Source organism: Alosa sapidissima, chromosome 24 (genome assembly GCF_018492685.1).
Source record: "Alosa sapidissima isolate fAloSap1 chromosome 24, fAloSap1.pri, whole genome shotgun sequence".
Taxonomy (NCBI): Eukaryota; Metazoa; Chordata; class Actinopteri; order Clupeiformes; family Clupeidae; genus Alosa; species Alosa sapidissima.
Genome location: NC_055980.1, coordinates 7,360,938 through 7,380,363, shown reverse-complemented (window position 1 = coordinate 7,380,363; position 19,426 = coordinate 7,360,938). Strand labels below are relative to the sequence as shown.

General features: G+C 39.1%; 1 protein-coding gene across 7 annotated transcripts in view; it reads left to right on the top strand.

Moving 5' to 3' along the window:
* Positions 1 to 18,977, top strand: part of eif2ak1 (eukaryotic translation initiation factor 2-alpha kinase 1) — a 31,249-nt gene extending 12,272 nt beyond the window's left edge. For 2 of the 7 annotated variants that reach the window (XM_042083249.1, XM_042083251.1), the window contains exons 12-15: positions 13,863 to 13,980; positions 14,879 to 14,958; positions 16,335 to 16,568; positions 18,688 to 18,977. In XM_042083249.1, coding sequence (XP_041939183.1) covers positions 13,863 to 13,980; positions 14,879 to 14,958; positions 16,335 to 16,568; positions 18,688 to 18,837 — 582 coding nt within the window. In that variant the 3' untranslated portion in view covers positions 18,838 to 18,977. Of the gene's footprint in view, positions 1 to 13,862; positions 13,981 to 14,878; positions 15,004 to 16,334; positions 16,569 to 17,800; positions 17,856 to 18,687 lie in introns of those variants that run through there. The other 5 variants (XM_042083250.1, XR_006027196.1, XR_006027197.1 and 2 more) reach the window with 5 other exon arrangements.
* Positions 18,978 to 19,426: the final 449 nt, after the last annotated feature.

Below are 19,426 nucleotides of genomic sequence, written 5' to 3'. Positions count from 1 at the left end.
AACACGTGCACGTCGGAATATTAGACCTTACGCCCAACTTCCGTGTTGTGGTGCTTTATAATATCTGTGGTGGTGAACACAAGTTTGCAAATGTGTTAGGGCACGTATCTCCGTGTCGCCGTATGCAGCATTCCTCCTAGAATTAACTTGCTATGTTCACGGAAGCATGCCCACCCTTCCCATTGAAGTTGTGAAAGATAGTAAACCAGAAAAGGGAAATAAAAAAAAATAGCCTACTGTTATTGTTATCGCCATATATATAATTAATGTAACGTTGTAGGCCTAATGTTTATGTAATGTCATGTTTATTTTTTGTATTGGTTTGTCTAGTTAAATGTTTTCCCTATTTATTTACGCTATTTTTGATAGTTTTCGTGTTATTCTTAGTCCTTTTTATTGCTTCTAAGTCAGCTGATGTCGTTGACATTTGTCCATTGGGAGCTTGCTAGGGCTAGCTTTTGCCCTAGCTTGGCATCGGACATCCTTCCATCTATCCGTGAGCGGTGCAGCACTGTCTGGTCGAGGGGATCTCTCGGGACAGCTGGACGGTCCTAGGCTACTCTGCGAAAGATCTGCCGTGGCCGCCGAGCTGTTGCTGACCTGCGAGCTGTCTTGTTTGTGGAGCGCTTTGGGTTGCACTATGTGCATGTTAAATGCGCTTTAAAAATAAATCTGACTTGACTTGACTAATGCTGGTATGTGTGTGTGCGTGCTTGTGTGTGCGCGCGCGCTACGCACATAGCGCTCTGATCTGATATGGCGGCAGCCTACACTTGTTTAATCGTGATTGTTTGGTTTTCTCGGTTCTTGTTCATATGGAGTAAATAAAACAAATGACTTTGCTTTCTATTTTTTGCTTGATTTAGTTGTTAACGTTTGAGGGGGGTATTTGAGTAAGGACTTAGAATGGGTTTGGGGAAAGTGGGGTCGCCAGACCTCGCCATGCTTTTTTGTGGGGTCGCCAGACAAAAAGTTTAAGAACCACTGAGATAGCGGACCGCTGGTGGTATGTCTCCAGTGGCGTGTCGGTCCGCCGTTGGACCACCATCTCTTTAAATTTAACTTGTCATGAATATTAAGAAAAGTTAATAAAACTAGATGTACCGCATAGCGGTACAAAATATGACCGCCGCTCAATCCTGTACATCCATTCCGCGAAAATAAATCATATTAATGAATTTGTCTCCATCTTCTACTCCATCCCCCACTCTTGAAACTTTTGTGTATGCTTGTTTGGAATGTGTGTTTGCACACATTCCTCACACAAAGTTGCCTACTGGCGCTGCAAAGGTGAATAGATTTGTAGCACTTGCCAAAAAATGTGTAGCATTGTTATAAAAGCTTTAAAATGTCTAAACAATCACAAGTAGGGCAGTTCATCACAGTCCATCCATTGCATCTGGACTGATGAAAGGTACACCTGTAGGCTACATTGTATTTGGGAAAAGCAGAAGGTAGCAGCATAATGTATTTATTTATTTATTATTAAACAAAACAATCCCTGTGAGTTCCATGCAGTTTATAACAGCTATCAAGAAGAGAGGTCATGTCATGGATTTTTGTGAATGTTTCTTCTTCTACATATTCATAAGTTTAGTTATCTAGTTATATGACATTCAGCTTTATATAGTTATATTTATATAGTTATAGTTATAGTTATATATTTATAGTTGGCCATATAATGACATACTTAGGTTAATACTGTATTTCACCAGTTAGGGCACAAAAATGGCCAGTAGCTGCACTGTGTATCTTGACATGTCTTTAAGTTTTGGGTTACAATATACAGGTAGTGGGCTCTCTGTTGATTTTAATGAGTAGGCCTAAGCCTAAAGTTATAGCATTTCTATCATAATTGACCAGACTTTGACCTTTTGTCTTCTTTTAACAAAATTCTGGCTATGATTGTTCCTTGTATTGCATCATGAGCCATCACTGCACCTATTGCATTCTACTGTTGTTAGCCTTAAGCCTAGCTCAGTCATTATGTTGTACCACATCACCCTCCATTAGAAGTGCAATGAGCTGCATTGAGCATAATAAACTGCATTTAGAATTCCAAATCCAGATTTCCAGATATTTTGGTAAAAGTAACTTAAAAGTAATACAATAGTAGTGTAATGCCTTACAATTCAGAGACAGTAATATTATAATGTAATGAATTACTTTGAAATGACAGTAATAAGTAATACATAATATATTACGATTTTGAAGTAACTTGCCCAACACTGATTAAACCACATGTCACTTGACTAAATGAAAAATATAGGCTACTGAACATGCATGTAGATCGTCATAGTTGACAGAAATTACAATACTGATTATATAATAACCTATAGGTCCAAATCTAAATGTTTGGGTTCAGTTTATGAAGTGTTGCTACAGCATGATACTGTGTGTTTGTTATTTATGGGGGGGGAATCAGGGGGGGGGTTTTGTTATCGGTGGGCTTGTGTGTGTGTGGGGGGGGGTCGTCGGTCCAGTAGTGGGCCGGTCCAGGAGAAAATTGCCAGGGCCGAATTTTGTTCCCAGTCCGACCCTGCCGCCAGCTATGCCCCCAATGGACCGCCAGTGGTCCGCCAGCCTCTTATCTGGGATGTTATAGCCTACTGAAGGCAATTCATTTATGATGTAATGTGAAAGTAATTAACCTACCAGTTTTTGTACATTTGAAAAAACGGTGCAGTATTTCCAAACTTGGATGGCCGCGTTGACATTAGATAGATAGATAGATAGATAGATAGATAGATAGATACTTTATTGATCCCCAGGGGAAATTCAATTCATTATGTAACTTCAACAGCTTTTTGACAAAAACGATTTCTCCATTGATTATAGCTTCGTGTAATTTATATTGTACATGATCAAACTCAGCACTGTCCTCATATTTGACTCTTATTAATTTTGTGATGCATACAACAGGGACTATAGCAGGTGGTCATATTTCTTATTGAATAAGCGAGAGTTCGAAATAAAAATGTTGTGTCAGTAGTATATTATCATGAACTATCTGTCAAAATAAGCCCCGCCCCCTGGAATGTCATAAATCACGTCATAACCACGCCTCCTTTTTATGCAAATTAGCCACGTGGTTGTCGCCACGTGTTGTTTGTTATTGTTTTGTGAGTCATGTGACAGTCATGTGACTGGTGTCAAACCCCTGGGCGGCCATATTGGATGTAAAGTCATGTGACAGTCATGTGTCTGGTGTCAAACAATGCCACGCCCCCTTGGCATCCATATTGGATGTAGTGTCATGTGACAGTCATGTGCCTGATGTCAAACCCCTGGGCGGCCATATTGGCCCCCAAACCCCCATGTGTGTTTTGTGGATAATGGGGGATCAGATAAACTTTGTAAGAGTTGTATATGCTTAGTGGTAAATGGGGATAGATATAAAGTGTGCTGCTAGCCCAGAGGAAAGAAAATGTTAAAATGAGAGCTCCTCTCTTTCTCAGTTGTTTCTCCTAGACAATAATGAGATCACAGTGATATAAAAATGAGATTATTGCTTTTGTCTCCCGCTTCTCAGGTTTGTCTCTGGAGCAAAAGAGTTAAGTTATCTCAGTGTAGACTCCCTTTAATATACAAATGAGATCTCATCAATTTTTTAAATAATGCTCAGTGTTGTCTAATTTATACATCTCATATTTTACTCAGGCTGATCCACCAGAGAGCTCTCTCTGTAAACTCATGCAATTCTCATTTCAGATCATTTTGGTAAATCTCAGATTAGGCTCCATCAGTTCTGTAAAAGAGATCTCTTCACAAGCTTGAACCGTCCTCATTCTAGTCATCTCAGTTTAGTCCTTTTTTGATTTACAAAAGAGATCTCAGCAAAGGCTTATACAATACTCAGACTTGCTCAATTTATATATCTCATATTTTACTCAGGCTTATCCATCAGAGAGCTCTCTAAGTGAACTAATGTAATGCTCATCCAGAACTATTTGTTTTATAAATTAGTCTGATCTGTAAGAGCCCTAGCTGTTGTACAACAATTCTCAAATGATTTTCATTGGCTTATTTGTTTTAATTGCACATATTTTCAAGTTCACATTTGCAAACAGTAGGCCTAGAGAGAGGGGAAAAAAAGTCGGCAACACCAGTATATGCTCCCAAGTTATAGTTTAATTACCGTGACGTGAATTAAACTATAACTTGGGAGCATATACTGGTGTTGCCGACTTTTTTTCCCCTCTCTCTCATCGTAAGTGTTTTGTCCAGCACCCAGGATTAGATCGGGATGTGCGTGCATTTTTTCCTCTTCAAACAGTAGGCCTAACCATGTGATGTGACCACCACACATGACGATGCTCTGACAGACCTCTGAAGTTCGCCTACAAAAAAGCTACCATCTATGCCCATACAAGGAGATCACCTGTTAAATTCTCGCGCAGGCCAGGGAGACGACGAAATCGGAGAGGCAGACGTTTTCCTGAACGCACTTTTGTCTTCAACCTTCGAGTAGATATTATAATCAATGGTACGTGAAGGCGGCACAATTTGATTTTTGCTACCCCAGAGTTAGCAAGTTAGAGAAATCAAGTTAGACTCCAGAGGTCTATGATGGTCGGACGTGACAAACTCGCGTGCAGAAGACTCCTACCAGAAAATGCAGTCTAGATTTGGCGCCCAGTGAAACCAATTGAAACGGTGTGTGGGTATGAAGGATTGTGCGGAACTTGCCACCACGAAAACTCAGAGAAGGTACATTAACATTTTGGTAATTTGCTAACGTTCTTGCATATTTTTAGACTCAATATATCATTGAACAACCTGATGAAGCAGCACAGAAAGTTAGCTAGCTAGTTAATGTTAGCTACTTGTAAGTTACATCACTGGCTGTGCCGCTTGTATATAAAGCTAACGTTAGACAATTTAACGTTGCTAGCTTACTTTGCCTTATACAGCTTTAGTCTGTATGTTTTGAATGGTGTTAAGCCATGCTGTAGCCAAAATGCACGGAATTTTAAAATGTCTTTGGGATGTCAGTCAAGATGACGAAGCTAACGTTATTGCCACTGGTTTAAACTGGTTCCAGCTCAATTCCACTGAAAAGAGGCCGGCAGCTCTGGAAGACTACGCTAGACCATCAGATCAAATTGCTGAACAAACAGCGTACCAAAATGGTAAGTATATTTTCCCCCACAATATGTTCTCACTTTTGTTTAACCTGCTATAAATTACAGCATATTGTAACAGGAGTGAAAGGGCATTCTTGTAACCCAGGTAAACTAGGAAGTAGCGTTGCTGCGGTCGAGGGATCGTGAAATAGGCAAGTCAGCATCTGCAGTCATGAATAACTTACCAGTCAACATTTCTTTTGCAATTAATAGAATCTGTAGCATGCAAATCAAACCAGCTATTAGCCTAATATAAAACCATGATATATCTAGGTATGGTGAAGGGTATGTGATGTGGGGTTATCTATCTATCTTTTAATGACAAAGGCCAAGGGAACATTATCAGGATGCATAGTATCCTGAGTCCATTCAATAACTGGCCTTTAAAAATAAAAATCTGCCTGCCTCTATGGGATTTTAACATAGGGGGTTCCTTACTTATGCCCCCTGTATTTTAAGGAATAACATTTATTAATTTACGATACCTGGTTCATTCACAAAGAATATTGGTGTGTTTAAAGGTTGGATGTTATGCACTGTGGAACGCTCTGCGGATGGACAGCTGTGGAATCCGCAAAGGTCAAAGAAGGCTTTTGTTACGAGGGCTGGAGGTTCCAAAACATCCATGAAGCTGGGGTAATTTTCTCTTATTTTAAATTATTTCCAATTGTGGTGAGCATTATTGGTGGGCTTTTTATAAAGGGTAGGCCTCTATTGCACTAAAATTATTCAACCTTTATACAGTTAACATCAAACTGTGTAGCTACGAAAGCTACAAAATCACATTGTCATAGAAATGATAGAGGTGAAATTTCCACTAGGTTTTATGAAGATATTTTACAGATGGGCTGAACATACATCAAAAGTAAAAAAAATGACATGGCCAAAATGATTAACTCACCAACAATATTTGTTGTATGGTGTATACCAGGGATCACCAAATGGTGGACCGCGATCCGAGTCCGGACCGTGACGTGATCCTATCCGGACCCAGACCATAATAGCCTAATTTAGATTTTCACGTAAGATTTCAAAGCTGCGCTAAATGTTTCGTTGGTTAGGATAACAGCATTTACTTCAGGAGCTTCAGGAACCATCATTTCGCTTGCTGCTACTCAGCCAGTGAAATCTGTGAATTCTGATAAAGTCGAGTCAGTGAGTAAAGTAGCCTACTATGGGGAAGAGACTGATAGCCTGAAACGAGCGAGGAGAGGAGACGGGACGAGAAACAATCAGATGGATATCTAAGTTAACGATAAGTAAGTTATTTTCAAATCATCGATTGCTCAAAGAGGAGGAAGCTAGACAGCGACAACAGAGCTTTATATAACGATACGGGGGCAATACCACGCAAAACTGTCACGTCCGTAACGCCAACTAGGCTAAATATGGATGTGACAGTTTTGCACAGAATTGCCCTCGACCTCTTCTATTCTGAGACAGGCGATTTTTAAAAGCGCCAATTTGAAGCACCTCTACTAGACAAAGCATATTGAGCAAGCATAGGGTAGGCTAGGCCCATTCAACAGTGAACTGAGACCACAGAATATTTTACTATTTAAGAAGGCAATATGATTGATCCACCACAATCTAGTTAAGCCAACATGCATTCACTGCCCAACAACGTGATGTTCCTGGGTTTCCAGGATTTCGGGTCAACATAAAAAAAAAAAAAATTAAACTTGCTGATTAATGGGTTCAAGGAACCAGCCTTGTCTCAGCTCAAATTTTATTTTAAGCTCACGTTAAGATCTTTAAAATAGCCAAGGCTACTCAGTTTTTCTCCCCAATCACTCTTATCTTGCCTTATTTCTCCTCATTTCGAATGTTGCCTTTTAGGCTACTTATTTTATTTCACATTAAACATTAGGCCTAGGCCTACAATCTTCTTGAATTTCCCCTTGGGGATCAATAAAGTATCTATCTATCTATCTATCTATCTATCTATCTACAACTAGGCTCCATCCATCCATCCTAATATTATATATACACAGTGGCGATTCTAGACATTTTTAACAAGGGTGGCACTAGTGAGGCACTGATTAAAGGGTGGCATGAGGCAAAACATCCAGATAAACAGAAACAGGCTCAAGATGTGAAATTAGCACAAATACATTAGGGAAACCAGATGCAAACACCATACTCATAAATTTAAGGACAAAAAAACACAAATACCTTACTCTCACATAAAATGTCTTTGTACTTGAATAAAATTTAATACAAACATATTAAAGTTAATTATCTAAGTTGTCTGTCACTGGGCTATGCTGTTCTAAAACAAATTCCATCATGGGGACATTAAAATATAATCAATTTTATTATATTACTGTAAATGAAGATATACAAAATATACTCATCCAAGACATTTCCCCCACTCTATGGCCATCTATTTTTGTAGCTGTTACAATAATTTGACCTGCTTTTTTGTCTATTTGTTTATTTTCTCAAGAAACTTGAGGTTGGTATGAAGGAGTGTATTGTGTATGTGAGCAATTTTATCTTCCTGAATCTCAATATTATGATCACAACAAGTCTGGGCAAATTATTAATTAAATTTTCACGTGGGGTAACTTGTTGCAGGGCAACCATAACCGGTTCCATGTCTTCCGATTAGATGATTAATCATCAGTTTCTTGAGAAACTTGAGGTTGGTATGAAGGAGTGTATTGTGGATGTGTGCAAACATTGTGCATAACCGTTTGCCATAGCCACCTTCCTTGTTGTTCACTGTCGCAGGACTGTCGCCATCCTGTTAAGCCCGCCTTAAGGGGGCCCGACTCTCTAACAAAATAGAGCGCTGTGATTGGATGACGTCCACGGCGTCAGCCAATAGAAGTCCCTGTGGTTTGATACTAGAATTGGCTGTGCCACATTTTCTTTTTCCTATGAACAGCACACAGTGATTTCCAACAAGAGCTATGGATCAATTCGTCCTTTAAGTGATTTGTAAACAAGGAGTGCTTTAGGGTCAATCCGGTAAATCAAAGACAATGACTCAATATTACATCTAAATTAGCCCAAAACATTTAGCTCTGATCACTCAAGAGACACTGACAATTGTCAAGAACAAAAACAAAATACAGAAAATACAGTATACACCAGGGGTATTCAATTAATCTTCAGCGAGGTCGTTACAGAAAATTTCCTCAAGCAAAGGTCCGGAGCATTATAATGTTTAGGCTATGTATATGTATGTATGTATAATATATATACAGGGGCGGAGCCAGAGGGGTGGCTCCGGGTGGCACAGGCCACCCTTGAGATTCGATTGGCCACCCCAGGTGCCACCCCAAATCCTAGTCTACGATTGGCCATTAACATGGTGTAAGGCGGGACCTTTCTTGATGCACTGGCAGCAGTGTGAAGTGTCAGACGTCAGAAATGTAAGTGGCAAACACACTTGCCTTTATTGGCCTGCGGCACAATTGAACTGCGGAACGAAAGGTTTCCCCGATCAGGAAATACTCCTTAATACGCAACTTTGTGTAGGCTTAACAGAGGTAGCCTAAATATCGTGCCTATGACGATGACAGCTTTAACAAAAAAAAACATTTATTTCACTTGTCTCGCTGGATTGAAGGCAGAATGTGGGCTGTTGCGCAAATAGATGAATGAGGGTCGGGAGATTCCGTTAACAAAAACCTAAAGTTTTGCTAACATTTTCTCCATTATTATCGTAAAATATGTCTCCATGCAGGGCAGGGCTGGTTCTAACCTAGGCTAGGCTACTATATTTGGGTGGGCTGGTAGAAATTTTGGGTGGGCAACATAGCAAAGCTGTCAAATTGGATCAAAACTAACATAAACACAAAACAAACACAAAACAATCAGTACTACCTAGCTTGAGTTGCTGCAGCCAACAGCCAGGGATAGGCAGTATGTCTAATACATGTATGTAAAATACAAAATAGTATGTGGTCATTTTTATTTTATTTAGTTGGAAAAAAATGGCATCATATTTTGTATCAAAATACTTTATAGGTTTGTAGTTTAAAAATAGTGCCAAATTATTTTGGTAAAACCAATAACCTACTTTTGGTGATGTGATTATAAAAGTGCAAAACAATGAATGCAGCACTGGTGCTGACTTGTAATTTGCCCAGAGTTGTTGTGATCATAATATTGAGATTCAGGAAGATGAAATTGCTCACATACACAATACACTCCTTCATACCAACCTCAAGTTTCTTGAGAAAATAAACAAATAGACAAAAAAGCAGGTCAAATTATTGTAACAGCTACAAAAATAGATGGCCATAGAGTGGGGGAAATGTCTTGGATGAGTATATTTTGTATATCTTCATTTACAGTAATATAATAAAATTGATTATATTTTAATGTCCCCATGATGGAATTTGTTTTAGAACAGCATAGCCCAGTGACAGACAACTTAGATAATTAACTTTAATATGTTTGTATTAAATTTTATTCAAGTACAAAGACATTTTATGTGAGAGTAAGGTATTTGTGTTTTTTTTGTCCTTAAATTTATGAGTATGGTGTTTGCATCTGGTTTCCCTAATGTATTTGTGCTAATTTCACATCTTGAGCCTGTTTCTGTTTATCTGGATGTTTTGCCTCATGCCACCCTTTAATCAGTGCCTCACTAGTGCCACCCTTGTTAAAAATGTCTAGAATCGCCACTGTGTATATATAATATTAGGATGGATGGATGGAGCCTAGTTGTAGATAGATAGATAGATAGATAGATAGATAGATACTTTATTGATCCCCAAGGGGAAATTCAAGAAGATTGTAGGCCTAGGCCTAATGTTTAATGTGAAATAAAATAAGTAGCCTAAAAGGCAACATTCGAAATGAGGAGAAATAAGGCAAGATAAGAGTGATTGGGGAGAAAAACTGAGTAGCCTTGGCTATTTTAAAGATCTTAACGTGAGCTTAAAATAAAATTTGAGCTGAGACAAGGCTGGTTCCTTGAACCCATTAATCAGCAAGTTTAATTTTTTTTTTTTTTATGTTGACCCGAAATCCTGGAAACCCAGGAACATCACGTTGTTGGGCAGTGAATGCATGTTGGCTTAACTAGATTGTGGTGGATCAATCATATTGCCTTCTTAAATAGTAAAATATTCTGTGGTCTCAGTTCACTGTTGAATGGGCCTAGCCTACCCTATGCTTGCTCAATATGCTTTGTCTAGTAGAGGTGCTTCAAATTGGCGCTTTTAAAAATCGCCTGTCTCAGAATAGAAGAGGTCGAGGGCAATTCTGTGCAAAACTGTCACATCCATATTTAGCCTAGTTGGCGTTACGGACGTGACAGTTTTGCGTGGTATTGCCCCCGTATCGTTATATAAAGCTCTGTTGTCGCTGTCTAGCTTCCTCCTCTTTGAGCAATCGATGATTTGAAAATAACTTACTTATCGTTAACTTAGATATCCATCTGATTGTTTCTCGTCCCGTCTCCTCTCCTCGCTCGTTTCAGGCTATCAGTCTCTTCCCCATAGTAGGCTACTTTACTCACTGACTCGACTTTATCAGAATTCACAGATTTCACTGGCTGAGTAGCAGCAAGCGAAATGATGGTTCCTGAAGCTCCTGAAGTAAATGCTGTTATCCTAACCAACGAAACATTTAGCGCAGCTTTGAAATCTTACGTGAAAATCTAAATTAGGCTATTATGGTCTGGGTCCGGATAGGATCACGTCACGGTCCGGACTCGGATCGCGGTCCACCATTTGGTGATCCCTGGTATACACCATACAACAAATATTGTTGGTGAGTTAATCATTTTGGCCATGTCATTTTTTTTACTTTTGATGTATGTTCAGCCCATCTGTAAAATATCTTCATAAAACCTAGTGGAAATTTCGCCTCTATCATTTCTATGACAATGTGATTTTGTAGCTTTCGTAGCTACACAGTTTGATGTTAACTGTATAAAGGTTGAATAATTTTAGTGCAATAGAGGCCTACCCTTTATAAAAAGCCCACCAATAATGCTCACCACAATTGGAAATAATTTAAAATAAGAGAAAATTACCCCAGCTTCATGGATGTTTTGGAACCTCCAGCCCTCGTAACAAAAGCCTTCTTTGACCTTTGCGGATTCCACAGCTGTCCATCCGCAGAGCGTTCCACAGTGCATAACATCCAACCTTTAAACACACCAATATTCTTTGTGAATGAACCAGGTATCGTAAATTAATAAATGTTATTCCTTAAAATACAGGGGGCATAAGTAAGGAACCCCCTATGTTAAAATCCCATAGAGGCAGGCAGATTTTTATTTTTAAAGGCCAGTTATTGAATGGACTCAGGATACTATGCATCCTGATAATGTTCCCTTGGCCTTTGTCATTAAAAGATAGATAGATAACCCCACATCACATACCCTTCACCATACCTAGATATATCATGGTTTTATATTAGGCTAATAGCTGGTTTGATTTGCATGCTACAGATTCTATTAATTGCAAAAGAAATGTTGACTGGTAAGTTATTCATGACTGCAGATGCTGACTTGCCTATTTCACGATCCCTCGACCGCAGCAACGCTACTTCCTAGTTTACCTGGGTTACAAGAATGCCCTTTCACTCCTGTTACAATATGCTGTAATTTATAGCAGGTTAAACAAAAGTGAGAACATATTGTGGGGGAAAATATACTTACCATTTTGGTACGCTGTTTGTTCAGCAATTTGATCTGATGGTCTAGCGTAGTCTTCCAGAGCTGCCGGCCTCTTTTCAGTGGAATTGAGCTGGAACCAGTTTAAACCAGTGGCAATAACGTTAGCTTCGTCATCTTGACTGACATCCCAAAGACATTTTAAAATTCCGTGCATTTTGGCTACAGCATGGCTTAACACCATTCAAAACATACAGACTAAAGCTGTATAAGGCAAAGTAAGCTAGCAACGTTAAATTGTCTAACGTTAGCTTTATATACAAGCGGCACAGCCAGTGATGTAACTTACAAGTAGCTAACATTAACTAGCTAGCTAACTTTCTGTGCTGCTTCATCAGGTTGTTCAATGATATATTGAGTCTAAAAATATGCAAGAACGTTAGCAAATTACCAAAATGTTAATGTACCTTCTCTGAGTTTTCGTGGTGGCAAGTTCCGCACAATCCTTCATACCCACACACCGTTTCAATTGGTTTCACTGGGCGCCAAATCTAGACTGCATTTTCTGGTAGGAGTCTTCTGCACGCGAGTTTGTCACGTCCGACCATCATAGACCTCTGGAGTCTAACTTGATTTCTCTAACTTGCTAACTCTGGGGTAGCAAAAATCAAATTGTGCCGCCTTCACGTACCATTGATTATAATATCTACTCGAAGGTTGAAGACAAAAGTGCGTTCAGGAAAACGTCTGCCTCTCCGATTTCGTCGTCTCCCTGGCCTGCGCGAGAATTTAACAGGTGATCTCCTTGTATGGGCATAGATGGTAGCTTTTTTGTAGGCGAACTTCAGAGGTCTGTCAGAGCATCGTCATGTGTGGTGGTCACATCACATGGTTAGGCCTACTGTTTGCAAATGTGAACTTGAAAATATGTGCAATTAAAACAAATAAGCCAATGAAAATCATTTGAGAATTGTTGTACAACAGCTAGGGCTCTTACAGATCAGACTAATTTATAAAACAAATAGTTCTGGATGAGCATTACATTAGTTCACTTAGAGAGCTCTCTGATGGATAAGCCTGAGTAAAATATGAGATATATAAATTGAGCAAGTCTGAGTATTGTATAAGCCTTTGCTGAGATCTCTTTTGTAAATCAAAAAAGGACTAAACTGAGATGACTAGAATGAGAACGGTTCAAGCTTGTGAAGAGATCTCTTTTACAGAACTGATGGAGCCTAATCTGAGATTTACCAAAATGATCTGAAATGAGAATTGCATGAGTTTACAGAGAGAGCTCTCTGGTGGATCAGCCTGAGTAAAATATGAGATGTATAAATTAGACAACACTGAGCATTATTTAAAAAATTGATGAGATCTCATTTGTATATTAAAGGGAGTCTACACTGAGATAACTTAACTCTTTTGCTCCAGAGACAAACCTGAGAAGCGGGAGACAAAAGCAATAATCTCATTTTTATATCACTGTGATCTCATTATTGTCTAGGAGAAACAACTGAGAAAGAGAGGAGCTCTCATTTTAACATTTTCTTTCCTCTGGGCTAGCAGCACACTTTATATCTATCCCCATTTACCACTAAGCATATACAACTCTTACAAAGTTTATCTGATCCCCCATTATCCACAAAACACACATGGGGGTTTGGGGGCCAATATGGCCGCCCAGGGGTTTGACATCAGGCACATGACTGTCACATGACACTACATCCAATATGGATGCCAAGGGGGCGTGGCATTGTTTGACACCAGACACATGACTGTCACATGACTTTACATCCAATATGGCCGCCCAGGGGTTTGACACCAGTCACATGACTGTCACATGACTCACAAAACAATAACAAACAACACGTGGCGACAACCACGTGGCTAATTTGCATAAAAAGGAGGCGTGGTAATGACGTGATTTATGACATTTCAGGGGGCGGGGCTTATTTTGACAGATAGTTCATGATAATATACTACTTGTGTCAAATTTGAAAAATAACAATTTGCTGCTCACTTGGCGGTAACAAATGTTCTAGATCGCAGGCGTGTTTATACTGTGTATTACTGGTAGAATGTACAGCCTAAATACTGTTCCACGTGAGCAACATCTTAACTTTCAGTCTTTTTCTGTTGTCCTATTAAAGCCTAGAAATATATTTCTCCATGGACATGACAGTCATGTAAGGATTGGTGATTTCGGGCTGGCTTGCAAGGATATAATTCTGGACGATAATGAGACGCTACCCACCACCTCTTGCAATGGTAAGAAACATTATTCTGCAGTGGCCCACTGCCCACAATACTTTACTAAACACGCGTCTTTGTAATATGCCGATAGATGGCGCCATTGTTATTCTGTGGGTTTGATTACCAGAAGACTGTGAGAGAAGTCATGCCATCACCATTGCTCTGATCATAACCAATGCAACTGCCTTAATTAAGTTATGGCATAGTCTAATTTGCGTACATCTTTCAGCAAATGTGTGTCTCTATTTGCATGCATACATCACTGCATGCTATATGAAAAGGTTCAATGGACTTCATAGCATCTAAGAAGAAAAATCCATATTTTAATCTTTATAGCAAAGGCCCTAATGGGCAAACTTCCCAGTTATATTTGTAGTCTTTTGTCATTTTGCCCTTCTAACACCCGTTCCTCAAACAAGCTCCTCCTACAGTCTCCAACTTCACAAACTAAACTGGGAAAATCTGCCTTTTCATCCTTTGCACCACATGCTTGGAATGAGCTTCAACACACACTCAATTTGGACTCCTTACCCTCCTTAAATGTCTTCAAAAGTATTTTAAAGCTGGCTTACACTGAGCAGTGTCACTGCTTCTAGTGTTCTATTGTATTCCAATATATTTTAGCTCTCCTTAGTCTTTGTTGTCTCTGACTCTGTGTCCTCTGTGTTAGTGTGCTGTGGTTGTTAGTTTGCGTTGTTGTCTCTGACTCTGTGTCCTCTGTGTTAGTGTGCTGTTGATGTCTTTGCTCTGTACCCATGTCCCATGATGTATTTTTTTTGTCTTTCAAATAATTGCTGCCATCTTGACCAGGACTCCCTGGCAGAAGAGACATTGTGTCTCAATGGGACCTTCCTGGTAAAATAAAGGTTTAAATAAAAAAAATAAAAAAATGTGTGTTGATCTCTTTCAACAGGTTCAACACACACAACAGGTGTTGGAACATTTGTGTATGCTGCCCCTGAGCAACTCGAAGGATCCCATTATGACTCCAAGGTGAAGTAGGCCTATAGCATGGGCCTATCATTATTTGGCCACTGGGTGAATAAAGTATTTTGTTGTACAAAAAAAATGAAATGCTTCTGAATTTATAGTGATGACATAACAGTGAAGATACAATAAATAGGCTAGTGTCCCCATATAACTGCGTACTTTGTATACCTTGTTTTCTGTTTCAGCCCTTTTATGGTGCTTAGCAGATGCTTTTGCCCAAAGTGTAAATATATTTTTGAAAACATATTTGTTTACTTTTAGTGTTTTGTTTTCTGTCCAGACCTGAGGGGTATTTCACAAAACCTAGATAAGGGATTAAGCTGGGATTTTTAGGTTATCCTGGATGAATTTAGCCTTGACTTGGTTTCACAAAAGAGATGGCACATAAGTTACCATGGGGATTTATTCTCTGCACCTAGTCTGGTCCCGACCAGGCTAACAGCCAAGCTAAGTTAATTCTAATGGTAATTATGTGGTCTTATTGGTTCAGCTAGCTGTCATTCACATCAGACCTCCGTGCTAATTTTAAGGAGCTTTATTCCATTTATAAACTATTTGCTAAATGTATTTGCTCGCAAAACAAAACAGATTGTCTGCCTACTACCATATGGTTATTTTAATTGTGATAGCCTTATAATTATGTTTGCTTATTTTATTGATAGACGTTTGATGAATAGCTTACTGTAGTTGATTGGAAGTGGAGGGACCGACTGTCATTATTTAAACTTTTGTGATCATTAATTAACTTTTACATTTCACCATTCCTGACCTGTCATGCGACTATGTGACGTCACGGGAGCGCCATAACCATTTCGCGCGTGGTGGTCGCGACACTAGTTGCAATATTCTCCTAAACAAAGGTTTTGCTGTTTGTTGCTGTTGTGAAAAGGCTCGCTACCTACTTTACACCGTAGAAGAAGCAATGAAGCCGCTCTAGTTGCCATGGTGAATCAGTGAATCTGTGATCGGTGGCGGGGTCTATTTGAGGGAGCCGTGAGCGCGCACTTATCCAGGATAGGTTTCACCTGGGGCCTATTGCACAAAACTAGGATAAGGGACCTCATCCAATTCTTAAAAATATCTCAGTTGCAACATGCACACTAGCCATGGGAGCAATTGTCAACTGTTATCCTTTTAAAAGCAAACACAAACTCACAAACCGTTAATTGCACCTTTTTTAATGTATGATTTCACATTAAAAATGTTGACAGTGATGGTGGAAATGTGTATGACATTGAGATAGTAGAAGCTAACATTTTAAAATGTTTTTCATTTTAACATTTTAAGCTAACATTTTAAAAGCTTTTTTTGTGTGTTATTATACATAGTACAATACATAGTTTTACCCTCAGCACCTAATGCCTTTGTGATGTCTCCAGTCTGATATGTACAGTATTGGGGTGATTGCAGTGGAGCTGTTCCAGCCATTTGGGACTGAGATGGAACGTGCGCACAAACTTGGGGAGCTCCGACAGGGTAAGATTCCAGAAACGCTGTCTCAAAAGTGGCCTATCCTCACCAAGTACATCCAGCTGCTGACCAGTCAGGACCCATCAGAGCGGCCTAGTGCAACACAGCTTTTGGAGAGTGAGCTCTTCAGCACCAAAGACAAGGTAAGGTACGACTCTAAGAGATAGAAGATGGTAGCACATCCAAAATAATGAGAAGAACACAATAGTCCACACATCAACATTATTTGTCATTTGTTGTTGTTTAACAAACGTAAAGTTTACTTCTTTAAAAGTAAATGCATCAACATGTACATATGTTTATAATATTATTATAACAAGAAATTAGTTTACCCTTACATTTCAAAGCATTCTGGTGATTTGCAGACATCTTCATGAAAATGTACACCTTAAAAGACCACTGAAGAAAGTTTATTTTACACAAAGGCAAAAAAAGCTCCAATAACCTGTGCTACACTGCTCCCCTCACAACATTTGCACTTAGCCTACATATAGGGCTGTCACAATCTCGCTTTTAAGTTGAAAACCGATCAAAATGACATCACAATCTCAAGCTTCTAAATCAAAGGTAGAATCAACAATGCAGCGACACCCCCAATATCACGTCCAGCATGCATGCCAAGAGGGAAAAAACACACACACAAGTGTTGAAGTGCCGATTTAACATTATCTCCTCAAATTTGAGGCTACAGCCACTTAAAAAAAGACTTCAACCTAACTCAAACACCCTCCTGCTTCTCTGAAATCACTGGTGTGGAAATATTTTGAGGATCATTTATTCACGTCAGTTAACACTAAGGCTACTCTACGGAGTGTGCTATAACACAAATTATCATTCTGTGTTATTTCACTATGTTCACGTCTATGTTGTCTGTTCTGCTTAGTAGCTTGCGGTAGGAACGGTTTCAAAATAAAAGCCCCCCCCCCCCCCCAAAAAAAAAAAGTGAACAACATAAGAAATGCATTAATAGTAATATAATTTTAAATCGAGAATCAAATAGTGACTTTAAAATTGGAAAAAAATAAAATAATAAAAATTGGAGAATCATGACACCCCTACATATTACTCTTATTATTTACTGCTGCAAAAGGAGCCAAACCCCAATATTTTTACTCTCTGTACTGTATACACATATAATGATGGCCTAGAAATCTAGACGCGCCCCGGCAGCAAATTACATTTGCTGCCAGGGCTAGTCTAGCAACTCTCCGTTGGCTTGTGAGCTCCAGAAATCGAAACTTAATCAGGCCTTTGAAATCGTGTATAGAGTCGTTTGGTGGGCTTAACATAATGATTGATGGCAGAGTTGCAACGGTTTGGCTTGAATTCCCTGCTACTTGAAAACAAATATCCTAATGCGTCCTATTGCGTGCAGAGGGAATTTGAAAGACAACTGATTATCCCGCCCCTTGGACTGAGCACTGCGAACGGTGAGTGCCCAGACCCTACATTTTAATGTGGGTCTGGCTCGCCAGGCTAGTATAATGAGGTATAACAATAAGTTTATCTTGAACCTTGTAAGAATACACAGACTGGCAGACCCGCAGAAGCAAAGCTTGCAGGGCACACACACACACACACACACACTTGTACCGCAGCAGTTCACAGGTGATGTAAGCAGTTTGGCTTAAGACTAAGGCTGTCCAGAAATGGCCATGTGCAAAATTATCCAAATGCTCTGTGGAGCAACCTTTTCACTTAATAACCTTCACTAAATGTGTTTGCGTTCATTCTTATAAGGTTATGACACAAACCTCTATCCTGAACCACATTGAAAAGTCTCTTGCCTCCTTAAATGTGATTTTTCAATGGAATAAATGTATGGGGACTTTTTGGCACGAATCCTCATTCATCAATATTTTTCACAATTTGTACCACAATTACTAATGTCCCACCATATGTTTTTAGCTGCGGTGTGGCAGGGCCATGAGACATGAGCCCACAACACTAGGATCTGAGTGCTTTTAACCTACATTTCATCACCTTTTCCTTTATCAAGTTTTATTTATGTAATTAATTTATGTTGTGAGTACTGTGCATTGAGGTTTTATTTTCATACTCCGTTTAAAAACACATAACAGTAGGCCCAGATGTAGTCTTGTCCCACACTGAGTAATGGTCCACGACCACTTAAAAAATGTGAAGGTGATACTGTAAGAGCTGTTCCAAGTATATTTCAGGACTTCAGAAATTTGATTTGATTTTCCATTCCCACTTGCCACTATTTCCTGAAATTGATCAAAACATCTGTCTCACACCAAGGTTATCCACAGTTTAATGAGGAAGATTGATGAACAGGAGGAGGAGATAAATGAGCTCCGAAGACGAATAAGTGAACTGCAGGGCTCGCAGAATAATGTCCAGCAAATGGAAAACACAGAGTCACCCTCTGCAAGTCTTCCTCCCAGCTAAATCCAACTGTAAAAAAAAAAAATTATGTCAATAATTTATTGTTAATATATTTCTGTGTGAATATTACACTGTCTGTATGTAAGAGTGCCATATTTTACTTATCTAAAACTGTAAAATAAATTTAAAAACTGTAAAATAAATTCTTCTGTATTTACTTATTATGTGAATATTATATGCATTCTGTTAGAAAGACATATTGTTGTGTCTGAATTTGTTGGTACTCTTACAGATTACTTGAAAGCATGCTGGCATTCAATGGCATTCAAAGCAATTTTCTCATGTATAGCTGCATTTTATGTTAGTTAGTTTATTGTTCCATTGGGGGAATTCATTTTCACAGATCTGTACAATGGCATCATCACATCACATTGCAGCATATGCACATTACCCATCATAAGTATCAACATTATGTATATATTTTAAAATGGCCCAGGCAGATTTGTTGTTGAAAAAGATTAGTGATGCACCGATGTGAAAATTGTGGCCGATACCGATAACCGATATTAATTTTGCTGTTATGGCCGATACCGATATTTACCGATGTCGATATATCTGTATAGAAAACACATTCTTATGATAATCAAATAAA